This window comes from Pleurodeles waltl, chromosome 6 (genome assembly GCF_031143425.1).
Source record: "Pleurodeles waltl isolate 20211129_DDA chromosome 6, aPleWal1.hap1.20221129, whole genome shotgun sequence".
Taxonomy (NCBI): domain Eukaryota; kingdom Metazoa; phylum Chordata; class Amphibia; order Caudata; family Salamandridae; genus Pleurodeles; species Pleurodeles waltl.
In genome coordinates, this window is record NC_090445.1 from 1,402,306,429 (window position 1) to 1,402,325,717 (window position 19,289).

General features: G+C 47.7%; 1 protein-coding gene across 2 annotated transcripts in view; it reads left to right on the top strand.

Moving 5' to 3' along the window:
* The window catches only part of VPS13D (vacuolar protein sorting 13 homolog D), a 2,230,750-nt gene that overhangs the window by 1,336,472 nt on the left and 874,989 nt on the right, over nt 1-19,289 (top strand). For both annotated transcript variants that reach the window (XM_069240741.1, XM_069240742.1), the window contains one exon: nt 3,786-3,928. In XM_069240741.1, coding sequence (XP_069096842.1) covers nt 3,786-3,928 — 143 coding nt within the window. The remainder of the gene's footprint in view (nt 1-3,785; nt 3,929-19,289) is intronic.

Here is a 19,289-nt window from a genome sequence, read left to right on the forward strand (position 1 = left end):
GTTCTCAAGAAGATCAGGAACTGCCACTCACTTTTGTGGCTCTGGATTGGTCACAGAGATTCTAGTATCCCTAGCTGTTGAGCTTGACCATCGGTCCTCCAGTCAGGCTGCCTCTTTGGGAGAACCTTCTTTTGTAGCAACAGGGCAAGGTTCTGCACCCAAACCTGTGCACCCTCCACCTCCATGTGTGGAGATTTAGAGGCAACAGTTGACAGTTAAAAACATTCTTCTGAAATCCATGAAGTTATTCTGGCAGCCAGATGTCCCTCCACCAAGTCGGTATAGGCTTTGTGTTTGTGACATGCTATGTTTCCCTCAACATTGAACCCCTTTCTGGACCTCTGGAAGTGGAAATCCCTGTTGCGTGGCAAACCAGCAAGTTGAATCCAACTAGTCATTTGGAGTTGACAGCTGGGGCTGGTAGTCGTGGCATGGTAGCCTCTGGTTCTTTTGCAAAAAGTGTCTAAGTGTCCAGTTTGCAGTTTCTGAACAGGAGGAGTGCACTTTAACACCAGCCAAGGGTCCGGGGCCTGGGAGGCACCTCTTGGGGGTTAGGACTCAATCCAGCAGATGCCAGTAGCAGGGTCGTGGGCAGTTCCAGCTCACACTGATGAGCAGGAAAATTACAGAAGATGGCATCTCAAAGCTTGTTGTGCCCCTATAGTTCACACAGGAGGTAAGCCAACTGACTCATGGAGTCACTTCTGGGTTCAAGGCAAGAAGGCTCAGTTTTCCTTCAGGCTTCACACAGCAGCACAGTCCCTCTTCTGAGTTTTTACAGGTGCAGGAGTTCTGATTCCAGGGTTCTGAGGTTGCCACTTTTATGCCCAGTGCCAGTCTGTGGACAGGGGCAATTATTTATCTACCCTCTAAGGTAGGCTCCAGCCTAGCAAGTAAAACAAAAGGCAGACGCAGGCCTGGTAACGGGTTCCTTTGTGTGTGCTGCAGCAGGTCCCTTTGAAATGTAATCAGGGCCTGGCACAACCTCTCACCAGCCACCCTGTCAGGAAAACCCACCCTTCTCTACACCCCGCCATTTCGTCACTGACTGGGTCCAGCACACATTTCCCAGCGGGGGAGCGATCAACAGTGACAGCTGGTCACTCACAGAAAGGCCACAGAATCTTTAGGCAGGTAAATGCCAACTTTCTAAAAGTGGTGTTTCAAAAAAAATAATTTAAATTATGACTATACCATTAGAGAGGATTTAAAGTTATAATTAAATGAGTGAAATAAATATTCTCTAGCTGCCCCCAAACTGAATTTAGCACTTTAAAGTAATATAGTAAACAATTGTTAATCTATGGGAGGCCAGCCTTGCCACAGTGAAAAATGACTTTGGAGGTTTATCACTGCCAGGACATGTAAAACATTAAATAAAATTGTCCTTCTTTTTAATAGCAGGGACCCTGCCTATGAGCATTTAGGTCCTACCTTAGGGATGACTTATGTGTATTAAAAAGGAAGATTTAGGCCTGGCAAAAGATTTATTTTTCAAAGTCGAAATGGCAGTTTAATACTGCCCTGTAGACTACAATGGCAGCCCTGGGACATGTTTTAGGGAGCTACTTTATATGACTTCTGCAGCCCACTAATAACATTCAGTTTACAGAAACTAGGTACAGGTACCCCCAGATACTAAGGATGCATATGTAAATTAAAGGTGCCAATCATGCAACTGCCAATTTAACCTTGTTTTAAAAAGGCAAGCACAAACACTTTACCACTGGTTAGCAGGAGTAAAGTTGACAGAATCCTATTGCAAACAAAAAACAGGTTCAGCAAAAGAAGGGAAAAATCTGGGTTATTCTTGCAATCCCCCCCTACCCCACCCCCCCCAAACCACCTTCAACAAGGTTTCCACCCCAATCGGCAAAACTCTCACTTTCATCCTCAGCACATCCATACACACCCACCTTCCCAGAAGTTTGAAAGCACACAGCTGTCAATTGTGTCCTAAAGAAGCCCTCAGCAGATCCAGCCAAGCTTAAACACCAACCACCAATCTCCTTCCTGACATACCCAGTCAGAGCTTTAAAAACAGTCTTCCGCTAATGCCTCTCAGACCACCTGTCCTTCTACCAGATGCTAGACACCACATAGTAAGGGTTCAGGCCAAACCACAGTACGGAGACAGCTCTCATCTCAACAGACTACATTGGATGAAACGTGACAGAGTTAAAACTGCAGCCTGAATCCTATGTGATGTCTCTTCATCCTTGCACTCAGTCTCTCTCTCATCCCATCGTGATCAGACAATTACACGAGGCTGGCATCCAAGGAGCCGCACTCAAGCGGATTTGCATATTCCTCACCAGAAGAACCCAAATAGTCATTATGCTATCTTATTTTCAGAAGCCTGCAAACTAATTTGTGTAGTCCTCCATGGCTCCTCGCTCAGCCAGACCATCATCAACATCTACATGATTCTGCTGGCACACGTCATCCAAGTACGTGGCATCACATACTTACCTATGCTGACAATTCGCAACTGATAACAGTACCTCTCGGACAAAATACCCAGCACAAGGAACAACTTCAACGCCTGCATTAATAAAGTGGCCACCTGGATGAATTACAACCGTCCTTAGGCTGAACACTTACACGACCGAAGTAGTGATCTTTGGAAGGGTGCTTTGATATTGGACTCCACCTGTTGGCCTATGCACCTCAGACCCACTTCCACCCCAGCCCAAAAGCATGAAACCTCAGGATCATAATCGACAGCAAGCTAAACATGTCTACCCAGGTCAGCACTACCACAACAGCCTGCGTCCACACCCTGAGTATGTGGAGAAAGATCTACAAATGGCTACCACACAACATCACGAAGACCATCACCACAGACTGGACTACGAGAACACACAGTATGCAGGAATCACCAAGCCACTCACGTAAGGATTACAAACTGTCAAGACACACCTGCCAGACTCATCTTCAACCTTCCATGCTGATGTCCAATCAGGCCTCACCTGAGGGAACTCTACTGGCTCCTGTTACACAAGTGCACACAGTTCAGGCTTCTCATCCACTCATACAAACGACTGCACAACACAGGTTCAGTCTACCTGAGCAGCCTCATACATTTCCTCCAAAACTCCAGGCACAACTATCACTAGCACATGTCCCACACATACACAAAAGCAGGTCATGAAATTCAGGTCCAGGCGCAAATTTGTCTTCGAAGTAGTGCCTTCTTACTCAGGAGACTGATTATTCCTGGAACCTTTCTTTTAAAAAGACAGGATTTGAAAGTCCGAAGTGTTTTTGTTTTTATTTTCAAATTAAGTTTCAGTTTTATGTTTTTGTTAAAGAATGCTGAACCCTCTGTGTTTTTGCTGCGCTCAAAGCCAACCTCATTAGGTTTAGCTAACATGACTAATTTAGAGTAAGTTCTGCCTTGTCGTCATAGTAATTAGAAGTAGTGTTGCAGCATCTCGTTCCACAAAGTTTACAGAGTATAAATTAGCCAAACAGTCATCAACTCACTATCCTCAGGTATGGGAACAATAACAGAGGTTGTCTGTGCACCTTCTTCACAGTGTGTGCATGCATGACTATTGTCAAAATAAATTTTGGATCAACCTAGTATGTGATATAAAATTAGAGCTATTTAGATATACTCTTTTTATCCCTCTATCGTTGCATACGTGCTACATATGTGTGTGCCACAGACATCGCTGTTTATTCTTAGCTACACATAAAGTGGTTATGTAGTGAAAGCATTTTGATGTTGAATAATTATTTTTGATAAATAAGACTCTCACACATATTACTGTCTTTAGGTGTACAATGCGCATTGGGAAGGGAATCCACCCTGATAGCATTCCGGGTTGGTGCCAGGCTTTTTCTCTGGATGGAGGCAGTGGGGTTCGAGCTCTGAAAGTAATCCAGCAAGGAAATCGGCCTCCCCTAATTTATAACATTGGTAAGTTGACATGCTTGAAAGAACATTAGTTCAGCTTGTAATGTTACTGGATGTCATGAAACGTATTTATTATAATTGGTATGCGTTTATTAGAATATTTATTTTCTAAGTCAATGCCCTTCTCTTATGCATTGATATTTCTGCAAAAGTGTGCTCATGTGGATTATTAAATTGTAACTGAATTTAACCACTGGTCACAATGAGGAATATCCGATGACAACAGGTACACTATTTATACAAAGATTTGTTTCAGCGTAAAAATAAACGGTGCCTTAGCTTGGATGCTTCATTTTTGTTGTTCTTTTTGAATATTGTTTTCTGTCAAATCTTGAACAACATTGGTTCACACTCCATAAAACTTCTGTTTCCGGTTTCTTAACCCTACTCATCTGAGTTAAAATATCCTTTCACAGCTTATCCCTGCTTTGTAGTTTTTGTAGTGTTGTAGCTTTCTCCTAAATATTTTAAAAGGATACATGAACAGCTTATTTTAAACAATCTGGGTAAATGTAGTAATGTAGGGCCCGGTGTACTATTCCCATTAGCAAACCAGGGATGCGCAGTTTGCACACTGGCTGGTTTGCAAATGAGGATAAAATGTGTGATGCCGCCTATTTACTAATAGGTCAAATGGCAAATTGTGCAAACCAACTAAATGGTGACCCCCTGTGAAAAGCTGCAAATGCCAGGATGGAAGCCTGCAATGTAAAACAGACCTCAGTCCCTGCATTTGCTTTCTTGAATGGGAAACATTTTTTAAAGTAGCCCATTTTCAATAAAGGTGACTAGTGCTGCTTTAAAAAATAGTTTGCCATTTGGGAAGATAAGTCTGCACCTTGTCTTTATACATGCCTTCAGCACTGGGATACCTGTAAGGTGACAGTGCTCTTTATAAGTGTTTTAAATAAATACCTAAGACATCAGGAGAGCAGGCACTGGTCATCTGGACCACTGCCTGAGCCCCTTGATGCCTCCCAACATGATGCTCATAAAGAATTGAACATTCCACTATGTATACTAACTTCTGTACCTGATTCTGAGCTGAAGCACTCCACTATCTATGGCTTATTAGAATCAAGCCAAGCAATGACTGAGAGTTCCTAACTGATAACACTAGAGAAGACAACACAGATGTGATTTGCCTCTTAAATCTACTTTCATCATGTTCGTAACTACTCTACTGTATGCTGAAGTTCCGCTGCCAGACACCCGTTTTCAAATTTGGCGCCTCCAGATCATCATCATCCTGTGTAGTATGAATATCCTCTGTAATGTAACCATGGCAACCCCTTTGTACCAATAAACGGATGTTAACTTGTTGTCTAATTCTTTACTGATGAGCCCGCTAACCCCCTATCCCCAGCACACATGCATTGGTGAATGTGAATAGCATACAAAACCTAGAGGGTATCATCATTTTACATAATGCAGTATGCCCCCATTAGGAACAAAAGAGATCTAATCTTTAAATCTGATAGAGACTTCTAGCCACAGACTCCTTACCATACAATATTCTCCTGGCTTCAGGATAGCATCTGGTTGGTAGCAGAAAAGCTGGTACCATCTGCACCAATGGCAGGAGATCACTATAGACAAATGGATGCTTCAGTCAATCAATCATAGCACTTGTAAAGTGCAGCACTATCACCTCAAAGGGCATCTGGGTGATGCGAGTGCCATGTCTCCATTGAAAAGCCACACCTTGAGTCTCCTTCTGAAGTCCGCCAGGGAGGGAGTTGTTCAGAGTTGGAGGGGCAGGCTGTTCCAGGACTTGCTGCTGTGTATGAGAAGGAGCGGCCTCCACTGCAGCTGCAATGGATGCTGGGTGTGTGTGTGCGGGATGTAGCAAGGCAGAGCGCAGTTGTCTTGCTAGGACGTAGAAGCTCAGTTGATGGTTGAAGTAGGATGGCCCTAGGTTGGCACTTGTATGCAAGTGTGAAGATTTTGAATTGGCATCTCTTCTGGATGGGGAGGCAGTGGAGGTTCCTTAGGTGTGGGGTGATGCTATAACGGTTGTGACAATTGAGGATGAGTCTAAATACAGTGTTATGTAGAGTCTGGAGTTCTTTAAGTAGCTGCAGGGCCACTCCGGTGTAGAGAGCGTTGCCATAGTCGAGGTGGCTGGTGACCAGGGCATGCATGACCGTCTTTCTGGTGTCGGTAGGGATCCATTTGAAGACTCGGTGGAGCATATGGATGATATAGAAGCAGGAGGAGGCCACTGAGTTTACTTCTGGATTCATGGATAGTTGGCAGTTGAGGATGATGTAGAGGTTTTGTGCATGGAATGATGGAGAGGGTGTTGGTCTGAGTTCTGCTGGCCACCAGCTGTGGTCCATACGGAGGATATTCTTCCCTAAGATCAGGACTTGCGTTTGTCAAGGATTAGTTTGAGGTAGCTTTTTTTCATCCATGTTGCTATGTTGGTCACGGCATTGTGGAAGTTGGCTTTGGTGTTGTAGAGGTCTTTGGTGAGTGAGAGGATTAGTTGTGGCTGACCAGCCCCTCTCATCCCCCTACCCTTCTTATTGGCAGCCCCTGCACAGTGAAAGAGCAACCTCACTGACCACTGGTCAGCGTCAGTTTCTCCCCACCGTGCAGCTCCACCTGCTAGCTGCTGCTCCGTGCTCCAGGTCTCCTTTTCACGGCCCTCCTCCACCCGCAGGCTCCACTTGCGCCTCATCCCTGGTGGTCCAGTGGTGAGTCTGTCTCTGCTCTTACTCTTTGCTCTGTATCTCTTGTTCTATTCTCTAACCTTTATTGGCATTTTCATTTCCATACCACTCACCTTACATGGAGCACCTCCACTTCCAGTTCTAGACCAACCCGAATGCAACTTCTGCAGCACCATTGTCTACAGACCCCCCGGGACCTTGGGCCCTCTTCAGCGAATCCATAGCCAATTTCATTGCACACCACGCTCTCACCCCAACAGACTACATCCTTTTCAGCAACCTCAATTTCCACCTTGACAACCTCAGTGACCACAACACATTATCCCTACTGGAGAACCTTGTCACCCTGGGACTCAAACAAGTGGTCACATCCCTTAACCCACTCAGCAGGGCCCGCTCTTGACCCCGTCTTCTCCGCTAGCAACAACATCGCCGAACTACACTTTACTGACCACCTCTGCATCCCCTTCTCCTTCACCAAATCCCCCGAATACCACCGCGCCCACCGCTAACCATGCAGAAGCAGGAGCAATTTCTCCAAAGACCTGCTCGCCACCGCCCTCAGCCAAACATCACCGCCAGCCACCACGGACCCTAATACATCAGCATACAACCTCCACTGATGGATCTCCATCAGTGCTAACACACTGGCTCCCCTGAGGAAACTCTCTGACTAACAATCCTCCAAGAAAACCAAATTCTCCCCGGCCCTCCATGAGTCCAAGCGAAGAGCAGCAAGACCCCCGGATGACCACGCAGCCTTCATAACCGCCATCACCACACACCACCACCTTGTCGGAACCACAAAGAAAACAGCCATACAGGAACAAATCATTTCCCATGCACACAACAGCATAGAACTCTCCACTTTGATCAAATAATTCACCAAACCTAGCACGGACACCACAAACATCCCCCCTCCTAAGACCTCTGCGACAACCTCGCCACCTTCTTCCACTGCAAGATCTCAGACATCTACAACAGCTTCGCAACCCAAGACCCTCCCACCCCACCCGCAACCACCGTACTCAAAAGTTTGAGTACCCAGTCGACCCTGCTCAACTGGGCCACCCTCTCCACTGACAACACCCTAAAGATCATGAAAACCATCCTCCCCGGAGCCTCTTTGGACCCATGCCATCACCACATCTTCAACAGAGCCAGCGCCACCATTGTCCCAGAACTCTGCTGCACCATCAACTGCTCCATCGACTCCACCACCTCCTGGAAGACTGTAAACTCGCAGAAATCAACCCCCTGCTGAAAAATCCCTCTGCCGACGGACCTCAAAAACTTCAGACCCGCCTCACTGCTTCCCTTCCCAGCCAAAGACATTGAGAAGGCCATCAATGCCCATCTCACCAAATTTATCTAAATCACCCACTCTCTGGACCCCTCCCAATCAGGCTTCAGAAGCAACTAAAGCACCGAGACCGCACTCCTTGCTGCATGGACGAATCCGTACTCTCCTCGACAAAGGCAAAACTGCAACCCTCCTTCCTCACCAGTCAAACCCAGAAAGTCAGGCTCCCACCGTTCTTCATAAAAACCAATAGAGGTCAGCTGCAAAGTTCCTCAGGGCCCCTCTCTGAGCCCCACACTCTTCAACATCTACATGGCCCACTTGCAAACATCATCAGAAGCCACAGACTCAACATCATCTCCTATGTCGATGACACCCAGCTGATCTTCTCCCCAACGAGCCTACAGACACTAAAAGCATCTTCCACAACGGAATGAATCGCTTGGATGAAGAACAGCTGCCTCAAACTCAACTCCGACAAAACTGAGGTCCACATCCTGGGTTCCACCCCCTCCACCTGGGACAACCCTGGTGACCCTCAGTGCCACCACCTTAAGAACTCAGCCGGAGGAAGATCCTTCTCTTTCCTTGCAGTGCAGACCTGGAACGCTCTTCAGCTACATGTCAGGCAATCACCAACACTGCCTCAATTCAAGAAGGACCTCAAGACCTGCCTTCCCCTACCGCCTTCAAACCCTATTGGGTGATTAGCCGTGCTATACAAGAACACTGAATGATTAATTGATTGATCGGTGTAGGAGACTATATTGAGTCCATAGGATCAGACAGTGTCTGCAAGGGAAGGTCATGTAGATGTTGAGCAGGGTTGGGCCGAGGGGTACGCCACTGTTAATGTTCTTGGATGTAGAAGTGAAGGGAGGAAGGCGGATGCTCTGCATGCAGCCTGAGAGGAAAGAGATGACCCACTTAGGGGCATTTTGTTGAATGCCTATGTTGTGGAGTCTTTTGAGGAGAGTGTGGTGGGAGACTATTGAATGTTGAAAAGAGGTCCAGAAGAATCCGAGCTGCTGACTCTTCTCGCTCGAGGAGGGTCCTGATGTTATCCGTGGCTGTCATCAGTGCAGTCTCCAAGCTGTGGTTGACCCAGAATCCTGATTGTGAGGCATAGGGAAGGTAGTATCGTTTGAGGTAGTCAGTGAGCTGTTGGTTTATAGCCTTCTCCAGCACTTTGGCCAGAAAGGGGAGCAGGGAGATCGATCTGTAGTTTTTGAGGCCGCTGAGGTTGGCAAAGGGTTTCTTTAGGATTCAGATTAGCCAACATGTTTATGCCCACCCCTTCCAACAGACCCCAACACCACTTCAACCATCGACTGATGGAGGGCCACCTTCCACTCTTGCAGCAGGAAGTACTGGCCCTTGTGGCCAAAGAGACCATCAAAAGCATCAGAAGTAGGTTGTGGTTGCTATTCTCGCCACTTTATGGTGCCAAAGAAGGATTGAGGCCCCTTCCCAATTCTAGACCAGTGCCCTAATGATTACTTCCTGAAAAAAGAAAAATTCAAGATGTTCATTGTGGCTCAGATCTTATCTGCCCTCGACCCTGGAGACTGGAGGGTATAGTTAGACTTGCAGGATGTCTATTTCCACATTTCAGTCCTGCCTCCCCACGGATACTACCTGAGGTTCACAGTGGGCCAGGAGCATTATCAGTTAGCTGCGATCCCTTTTGGTTTTTCCATTGCTTCTCAGGTGTTCACCAAGGTAATGGCAGTGGTTGCAGCACATCTATAGAGGTAAGGGGTTCCAGTCTCTTTCCCTATCTAGATGATTGGTTGTTGAAGAGGGGCTCGCCCCAGGCAGTCATCTCCCACCTCCAGACTACAATGGACCTCCTGCACTCCCTTGGGTTCACTACCAATGTGCTGAAGTCACAGCTGACTCCCCCCTCAGATGCTCCCTTTCATTGGAGCTGCTCTGGTACAGTGCAGTTTCAGGCTTATCCTCCAGAACAGTGAGTCCAGTACTGATGTTTAAGTCTCTATCCTGGATTTCGTTGAGACTGACTCTGAGGCTGCGCAGTCTCATCTCCTTCTGCGTCCTGTTGGTAAAACATGCCCAGTTTCATATGCGGGCTTTGCTGTGGGACTGGAAGACCCAGTGGGCACAAAATGAGGGAAATCTCTCTGACCTGGTCCAGATATCAGAGGGAACTGCAAAAGACCTGCAGGGATGGGTCATAGACTGGAATTGGGTAAAAGGCAGACCACTCTCTCTTCCCCACACAGAGATCACAGTGGTGACAGATGCGTCACTTCTGGGTTGGTTTGGCTATCTGGAAGAGGTGGAGATCAGATGCCTCTGGTCTCCGATGAAGTCTCAGCTCCATATCAACCTGTTGGACCTGAGAGCGATCTGACTGGAATTAAAAGCCTCTCTTCCTTTCACCAAGGGAAGGCTAGTTCAGGTATTTGCAGACAACACCACTGCCATGTGGTGTTGCAACAAGCATGGCAGGGTGGTGTCGTGGATCCTATATCAAGAGCCTCTGTGTCCTCTGGATATGGCTGGAACATCAAGACATATTCATGGTGGTTCAACAACTGGTGGGTTCTCTGAATGCCTGAGCATCAAACTCAGTCATTGATGCCTAGCGGATCAGAAACGGGGTCGCAATCCGGAGGTGGAGCACAGTCTCTTCCGAGTTTGGGGGCGACTTGGTTATTTCTGTTCACCACCACAGAGAACGTCCAATGTCAGGAGTTTCCAAGGTGGCTTACACACAAGAACGTGTTGCATTTCGAATAGAGCTCAGGTCTCCTGTACACCTTTCTGCCTATACCACCCCTGACCAGAGTTTTCAAGAAGATCAAGATTGACCGGGCCCACGTCATCTTAGTGGCTCCGGACTGGGCACAAAGAGTATGGTATTCTGAAATCCTTAGTATAGTTACCGGTCCTCCGATCAAGCTGCCCCTTAGGGAGGATTTTCTATCACAGCAACAGTGCAAGGTCCTGCACCCGAACCTGTCCACTCTCTACCTTCATGCATGGAGATTGAGCGGCAACAGTTGAGGGTGTTTGATCTCCCTACTGAAGTGTGTGATGTCATTCAGGAAGCTAGGCGTTCCTCAACTAAAACAATTCATGCCTGCCAATGGGACAGGTTTGTGGCTTAGTGTGCATCAAAATCTGTTGATCCTTGTCTGCACCCTTGTCTGAAGTTCTCTTGCTTGTTCTATCCTGGCCCAGCAAGGCTTTGCTTTAGGGACAGTTAAGGGATATCTTTCTGCCATTTTCACCTTTCTATGATTGCTGGTCCAACCTTCCCTGTTCAAGTCATTTGTTGAGACAGGATTCCTTGAAGGTTTACAGCATATAGGGCCAGATGTAGGAAGCCTTTTGCATGTCGCAAACTGCGAAAAACGCAGTTTGCGGCATGCAAAAGGCCGAACGCGATGATCATCCTCAAATTGCGAGTCGGTATCGACTCGCAATTTGGGGATGCGACTCGCAAATAGGAAGGGGTGTTCCCTTCCTATTTGCGACCGCATCGCCATGCTGAGTTGCTTTGTGACCGCGAATGCGGTCGCAAACCAACTCGCAGTTACCACCAGTGTCACACTGGTGGCAACTCATTCGCAAAAGGGAAGGGGTACCCATGGGACCCCTTCCCCTTTGTGAATGCCGAAAAAAATATTTTTTCAGAGCAGACAGTGGTCCTATAGACCACTGCCTACTCTGAAAAAAACGAAACCAAATGGTTTCGGAAGTTTTTTCATTTTGCAACTCGTTTTCCTTTAAGGAAAACGGGCTGCAAAATGAAAAAAAAAAAACTGCTTTATTGAAAAAGCAGTCACAGACATGGAGGTCTGCTGAATACAGCAGGCCACCATCCCTGTGAGTGCAGGGACTCGCTATGGGCTCGCAAACTGCGATCCACCTCATGAATATTGATGAGGTGGGTCTTTGCGACCCCATAGCGAGTCGCAGAAGGTGTCTGAGACACCTTTCTGCATCCCATTTTGCGAGTTGCAAATTGCGAGTCGGTCAGACTCGCAATTTGCAAGTCGCAAAATTTTCATTTACTACATCTGGCCCATACTTCCTCCTGCGCCCTTCATTATGCCCCAATGGGACTTGAATCTATTTCTCACCTTTCTCATGTGTTCACATTTTGAGCTGATGTACAACTGCCCTCTACAGCTCCTCACTATCAGAACTGTCTTCCTTGTGGTGATAACATCTGCCAGGATGGTTAGCGAACTACAAGGGCTGTCAGAGAGACTCAACCGCCTGGATCCAAAAGAGCGTTATCGTTCTTTGTTAATCGTACCAAAGAATTCAGGGTGGACAATCAACACTTTGTTTGATTTGCAGGGGCAAAGAAAAGAAAGGCAATTTAAAAAAGAACCATCTCTCAGTGGATAATCCTGTGAATTAAGATCTGCGATGCAATGGTGTAGGAAGCTGGCTCTGTATATAGTATCTCAAAGTGAGAGTTAGTGTGCACAGAGTCCAGGGGTTCCCCAAGAGGCTTGACAGAGGCAATAATAGATAATATTAATGCTCTATTTGTGGTAGTGTGGTCGAGCAGTTAGGCTTATCAGAGGGTAGTGTTAAGCATTTGTTGTACACACAAAGGCAATAAATGAGAACACACACTCAATGACTTAAATCCAGGCCAATAGGTTTTTATATAGAAAAATATTATTTTCTTAATTTATTTTAGAACCACAAGAGTCAAATTGCAGCTAAGTACATTACATGTAAGGTACGTTGAATAGCTATAGATAGGACTTTGAATCAAAACAGTAATTTACACAGTTTGGCATAAAATGGCAATAAGCTATTTTAAAAGTCGACACTGTTCAAAATTCAGCAGTTCCTGGGGGAGGTAAGTACAGGTTGGTTAATACGGTAAGTAAAGCACTTACAAGTTCAGTCTCTGGGGCATAGGTAGCCCACCGTTGGTGGTTCAAGGCAACCCCAAACACCCAGCACCAGCAATACAGGGCCGGTCAGGTGCAGAGGTCAAAGAGGAGCCGAAATAACATGGGTGTCTATGGAGACAGGTGGTGCTCCGGTTCCAGCCTGCTGGCTATGTACCTGCGTCCTCGGGAAGCAGACTAGGGGGGTTTAGTAGAGCACCTGGGGGTGGGGGGGGGTCCCAGGTCGGCACACAAAGTACACCCTAAGCGGCACAGGGGCGGCCGGGTGCAGTGAGCAAACACGGTGTCGGGTTTGTAATTGAAATCAAAGGAGGGACCCGGGGGTCACTCAGACGTTGCAGGCAGGGCACACGGGGGCTTCTCGGGCCAGCCACTCAATGGGCAAAGGTGAGGGCCGCCTGCTGGTCATTGCTGCACTGATGGTCGGTTCTTAATGGGCCTGGGGGCTGCGGGTGCAGTGCTTCTTCCAGGTGTCTGGTTTCTTTGCCCCGGACAGTCGTGGTCAGGGAAGGTCCTCGGGATTCCCTCTGCAGGAGTCGTCGTGGGGGTGCAGGGAGGTCAGCCCAGGGTGGACACGTCATCGGAGTCGCCTGGGGATCCTCTCTGGGTCGTTGGTTTCTCTGGACACGGGCCAGGGTTGTCGGGTGCAGAGTGGTGGGGACTCACGCTTCTGCAGCGCCTTGAGACCCTCACGGGTGAGTAGTGCACTTTACAAATCCCTGATTGATTGATTGATTGATTTTGGGGTGAGGTGGGAGTCCCTTTAAAGATGGTTTCTTCTTTCATTGTGGACAGGTCCGCTGCCCACGTGAGTTCTTGATCCTTCTTAGGTGTAGGGCAGTCCTCTGAGTCGACAGAGGTCGCTGGTCCCGCAGGATGCGCCTCTGGTGCAGATTCTTTAAATCAGGAGACAGGCCGGTAGGGCTGGGGCCAAAGCAGTTGTCATCTTCCTTCTTCTCTGCGGGGTTTTCAGGTCAGCAGTCCTTCTTTGTAGGTCATTAGGAATCTGCTTTCCTGGGTTCAGGGTCGCCCCTAAATAATAAATTAGGGGTGTGTTAGGGCTTGAGGGCAGTAGCCAATGGCTACTGTCCCTAAGGGTGGCTACACCCTATTTGTGCCTCCTCCCTGTGGGGAGGGGGGCACATCCCTATCCCTATTCCTATTGGGCTAAATCCTCCTAACCAAGATTGAGGATTTTCTAAGGAGGGGGTCACTTCAGCTCTGGTCACCTTAGGAGTGGACCTGGCTGAGGGGGTGACTCCACCTTGTTTTTCTCATTATCTTCCCGGACGTGCGCCCAAAAGTGGGGGCTGTGTCCAGGGGTGGGCACCTCCACTAGCTGGAGTGCCCTGCGGCATTGTAACACGAGACTTGAGCCTTTGAGGCTCACCGCCAGGTGTTACAGTTCCTGCAGGGGGAGGTGAGAGGCACCTCCACCCAGGACAGGCTTTGTTCCTGGTCACAGAGTGTACAAAGGCACACACCCCATGTGGCTAGAAACTGGTCTGGAAGTGGCATGCTGGCAGAGACCGGTCAGCCTAGCACTAGCAGTTGGGCTGGCATCTCTAAGATGCACTCTGTGTGCATTTCTCAATAAATCCCACACTGGCATCAGTGTGGATTTATTGTGCTGATAAGTTTGATACCAGACTTCCCAGTATTCAGTGTAGCCATTATGGAACTGTGGAATTCGTGTTTGACAAACTCCCAGACTATATACTCAGTATGGCTACCCTGCACTTTCAATGTCTAAGAATTGACTTAGACACTGTAGGGGCATAGTGCTCATGCAGCTATGCCCTCACCTGTGGTATTGTGCACCCTGCCTTAGGGCTGTAAGGCCTGCTAGAGGGGTGACTTACCTATGAGACAGGCAGTGGGTTGTGGGCATGGCACTCTGAGGGGAGTCGACGTAGTCGTTTTCTCCCCACCAGCACACACAAGCTGTGAGGCAGTGTACATGTGCTGAGTGAGGGGTCTCTAGGGTGGCATAATACATGCTGCAGCCCTTAGATACCTTCCCTGGCCACAGGGCCCTTGGTACTCTGGGTACCTTTTACAAGGGACTTAACTGTGTGCCACGGCTATGCTAATTGTGGAGACAAAGGTACAGTTTTAGGGAAAGAACACTGGTGCTGGGGCCTGGTTAGCAGGGTCCCAGCACACTTCCAATCAAATCTGGCATCAACAAAAGACAAAACGTTAGGGGGTAACCATGCCAACAGTGGCATTTTCCTACAAATGGTCAAGAAACAGACCCCTGATAGCTTGAGAGCTCATTCCACCTTAGCTTAAGATGCAACCACTGCATTGACTCAAGTGGTCCCCATCCTGGAAATCTGCCAAGCCGCTAGATGGGCATCACTGCACATATTTGCCTCGATAGTCCGGTCCAGCGAGGTGGGCATTTTGCCTGCTTGGTTCACCAGGACTTCTCGGTTTAAAACAGTCCCCAGACCTACCTACATGGAGAGATTGCTTTGGTATCTATTCTAAGGTAAGTCTCTATCAGATGAGCACGTTGATAATCTTCGGTAACACCTTGATTGGTAGCGACTCTCTAGCCACAGATTTCTCATCGACCCTCCCATCCACTCCATTGTGCGCACTATGTTACAACATGAAAGAAATCATTCAGGACCTCACTTTGGCACACTAGTCATTCTTCCTCAGTTTGGCTCTGTGCTTCTGCTACGGAAAAACAGTCAAGAACTAAGGTCAGTGCGCTTGGGTGGTGCCACATCACTTCCGGCGTAGACAGTGCCAACAGTGGCACATGTAGTCAACCAATGCCACCTACCGGCTCCCAAGGGGATTGCTCAGAAATTCAAGTCTGATGCCTGGGGAATATTTTAAGGTAAAGATTCTTTGGCTAGATAGAATCTCTACCAGATAAGGCATTTACTGAAGATAAGTAACATGTTCATCCATAGCATTAAATGTGAGTAAGTAATTGTACAAAATTCAGGCAGTGGTCTAGGCTGAGCCATTAGTGCTTCAAGGCCTGCCTTAAGTAGAGCTAGAGTTGACCTTGAAGTGTCACATTATCCGGTTCGGTCCCAAGCGTCAGCACTGCTCACAAATAAGTTGCACTTTATACCATAGGTCACGGTTGGTTGCTTATTTTTCTTTATAGAAATAATGTAAACTTTTCAAAACAAGGTATTCCTTGAGATTAGCATTGATTAAGTATTTACAAACATGCTTGGTGCATATTTTCACCTTCCCGCTCCACCTGATACCACAAATTGTGAATAACTGGGCATTTCCAGATTGTAGGAAAGTGCCCCTTTTTGAGATGGTTTCCCCCCCCCGTCTTTTTGCTTGGTGGCTGATAGTAATTTTGACTGAAAGTGCACTGGTTCCACTTAGCCAGGTCCCCAGTGCCATATCTCGTTCCCCAAAACTGCTCAGTTGTTTCCCTAGTTGCCAAATCTTTAGCACCCTCTGTAAGTCCCTAGTAAATGGTACCCTTGGTACCTCGGGCCTGGGGTACTAAGGAGGGTCCCTAAGGGCTGCAGCACGAATTGTGCCACCATAAGGGACCCCTCACCAAGCACATGACAGGCTGCCATTGCAGGCTGCATGTCTTGGTGCAGACAAAAGTGTAAACACGACATGGCACACAGCCTGGATGCCATGTCCCCTACACTGCATGCAGTATATGTAAGTCATCCCTCTAGCAGGCCTTACAGCCCTAAGGCAGGGTGCATTATATTCCATGTGAGGGCATATCTGCACAAGCAGATATGCCCCTGCTATGTCTTTGTCGATTCTCAGACATAGTAAGTGACCAGGGAAGCCATATTAAATACATTTGCTGGACACTGGTCACTACGAGTTCCCCAGCTACATGATGGCTTCAGTGAAGATAGGGATGTTAGGTATCAAACATCTCGTATTAGTGAACCCACACTGATCCGAGTGTTGGATTCCCCAATACATGCGCCCAGATGGCACCCTAGCGTTGCCCCCTGAAAACCTACCATCTACAATTGTGTTAACTGACTGGTCCAGACCAGTTCAGCCACCTTAGCCATGTTTCTTAACCCCTAATGTGAGAGCCAACACTATAAGGTCCAGAGACAAAAGCTTGCACTGGGTGGGGGCATTGACACTTCCCCCAGGCAGGATGGACGTTCCAGGGCAGGAAGCTTTAAAGGCCTAGCCGCCTTTGTAATGCTGCCCAGGTTTCTCCAAATGGCAGAGATGACCAACCCCCCTGTTCTGATCTCACGTTTGGCGACAAGTAAGATTAGGAGATGTGCCCACTTCATGCCAGTCCCACCCCTGAGGTGGACGAGCTGAAATTTTCAACACTTTTTAAATTCCTCCATCTTGCTTTGGAAGAAATCAGGCCACTAGGGCAGGCTTATGCCCACTTTCCAATAAAAATGGTCATAGAAAGGGTGTAGTCACCCTAACATTGGGCAACCCATTGGCTGCCACCTAGCACTCCCTGTAATGCCCCTAAATTGAGTGTTTAGGTGGCACCCCAGAACTCAGAACCTGACAATCTAAGAAGAAAAGGACAATGAAGAGTTGCTCCCGTAGAAGAGCAGAAGAAGAACCACTAACCTGGTACCAACCCCGCCAGCCTGTCTGTACTCCTCAATGGACTCTGCACCAGAAGATATTTTATCCTGTAGCTGGACCTCCCAAAACCGGGAGGACTGCGGCCTTAAAAAAAAGACTCAAGTCTCCTGTGAGCAGCGGGTCTGCTCTCAAACCAACTCAAATGAAAGGACTCTACAGCCTCCAGAATCGCGAAGACCCGGCGCCTGAAGTCGCCACTGCACCTGCCTTCACTGACCCGAGTGGGAGTGGACCTCCTTTGTGAGCAAGAGCCCCCGGCTGTCCAGAGTCTGAGTCCATTGTGGTTTCACCCCTCATGGACTCCCTGAAGTCGTCTGCAACGTCTGCATGCAGGCCCCCTCTCCTGCAGCCTCTGAGGTGAGAGAAACCCGACACTTACAACAACCACTGCACTCGTTGCTGCTGACCCAAGTTGAAGTAGACCCCTGGTGTTAACAATGTCCCCCAGCTCTCCTGAGGTCGAGTCCACTGTTTCACCCCTCCTGGACTCCACAATGATGCATTCAGCCTTAGACTACAGGACCCCCCCAACCGGGTGTGCTCTGGACAAGGAAGCCCGACGCCAAAGGACACCCCTGCATCTGTCGCCCCTCAACCCTGGTGAAGAGGACCAAAGTTTGCGAATTACCTGTTGGTTGTCCCTGATTGGCCCCTCAGCCAGAGCCTGCAACCTAAATCCACAGAGACCAATCCCCATTGAAATACATTGGGCATACAACACTGTACAGCACCTCTGCACCCTGTCGCCCCAGTGCTTCCTCAAGTGACCTGTTGGTGTGGTCCTGACTCCTGCCCAGTACTCATCTTAAGTCTACAAGTATGGTCCCATGAGTCATTGTAAAGTGCTTGTTTGCTGAATGTGTTTTGCTTCCGTAGGCTAACATTGAAGAACTCTGAAATTGCACTGTCAGTTTTTGCAAGTGAAAAGTATTTATGATTAAAAACGTACTTACCCTCTAACTAAGTTATTGGGTTTAAAGTATATATAAAAAGAAGTGTTAATTTTCTAAATTGGTCTGAGATTTATTCTTTGAGTGTGTATCTCATTTATTGCCTCTGTGAGTACAACAGATGCTTAGCATTACCCTCTGATAAGCCTAGCTGCTCGCCCACACTACCACAAAATAGAGCATTAGTCCAATCTACTTTTGCCTCTGCAAACCAACTGGGGACTCACTGGACTCTCTGCACGGCGTAATTCTTTTTAGTACATCATGTAGAGAGCCAGCTTCCTACACAGATCACGAGAAAGAAAGAAAGTAACAATCATGTCTGTGCAGCAGGTGCAGTTGGATTAGACCTCTGCCCATCCACCAAAGTCTCTTAGGTGCTTAATAAACTCTGTGTACCTCCTTAATTAGGATATGCCTAATTTGGGCGAACACACTATTTATGGGGCTACCCTTGCTTCTCTCCATTTTCTTGTTGATCCCGTGCATTTGCCTGTCATTTCATACGCAGTACAATACATGGATCAGGTATATTGTTTGCAAGGGAGCAATGAAACGCAGAGATGCCCTTTGCTCCAATGGGCTGTAGAGCTAAGTTTGCCTCTAATGGATTAAATTCCAAGAGGGTGTCAGGGAGATTTTGAAGAGGTTCAAGAATGTCTCAGTTGTAGAAATCGTATTTCCCTTGATACGGGTACTGGCCCAGACGTGCCAAGTTTGGAGACGCTACCCCATCCCTTGAAGTTCTGGGACCAGTTCAGGCTCACCAGACAGTCTTTCTCCCGTAATGAAGTTTCCTGTGTGGGTGTTTTCAATCATTTAGTATGATGCAGAGCCTTCCTCTACACTAATAGAGTGGTTTTAGTGAGCTCAGATCCCTCTTCATATGGGCTTACAGTACATTTAAAGAGGAGCAATCTAGGTCGG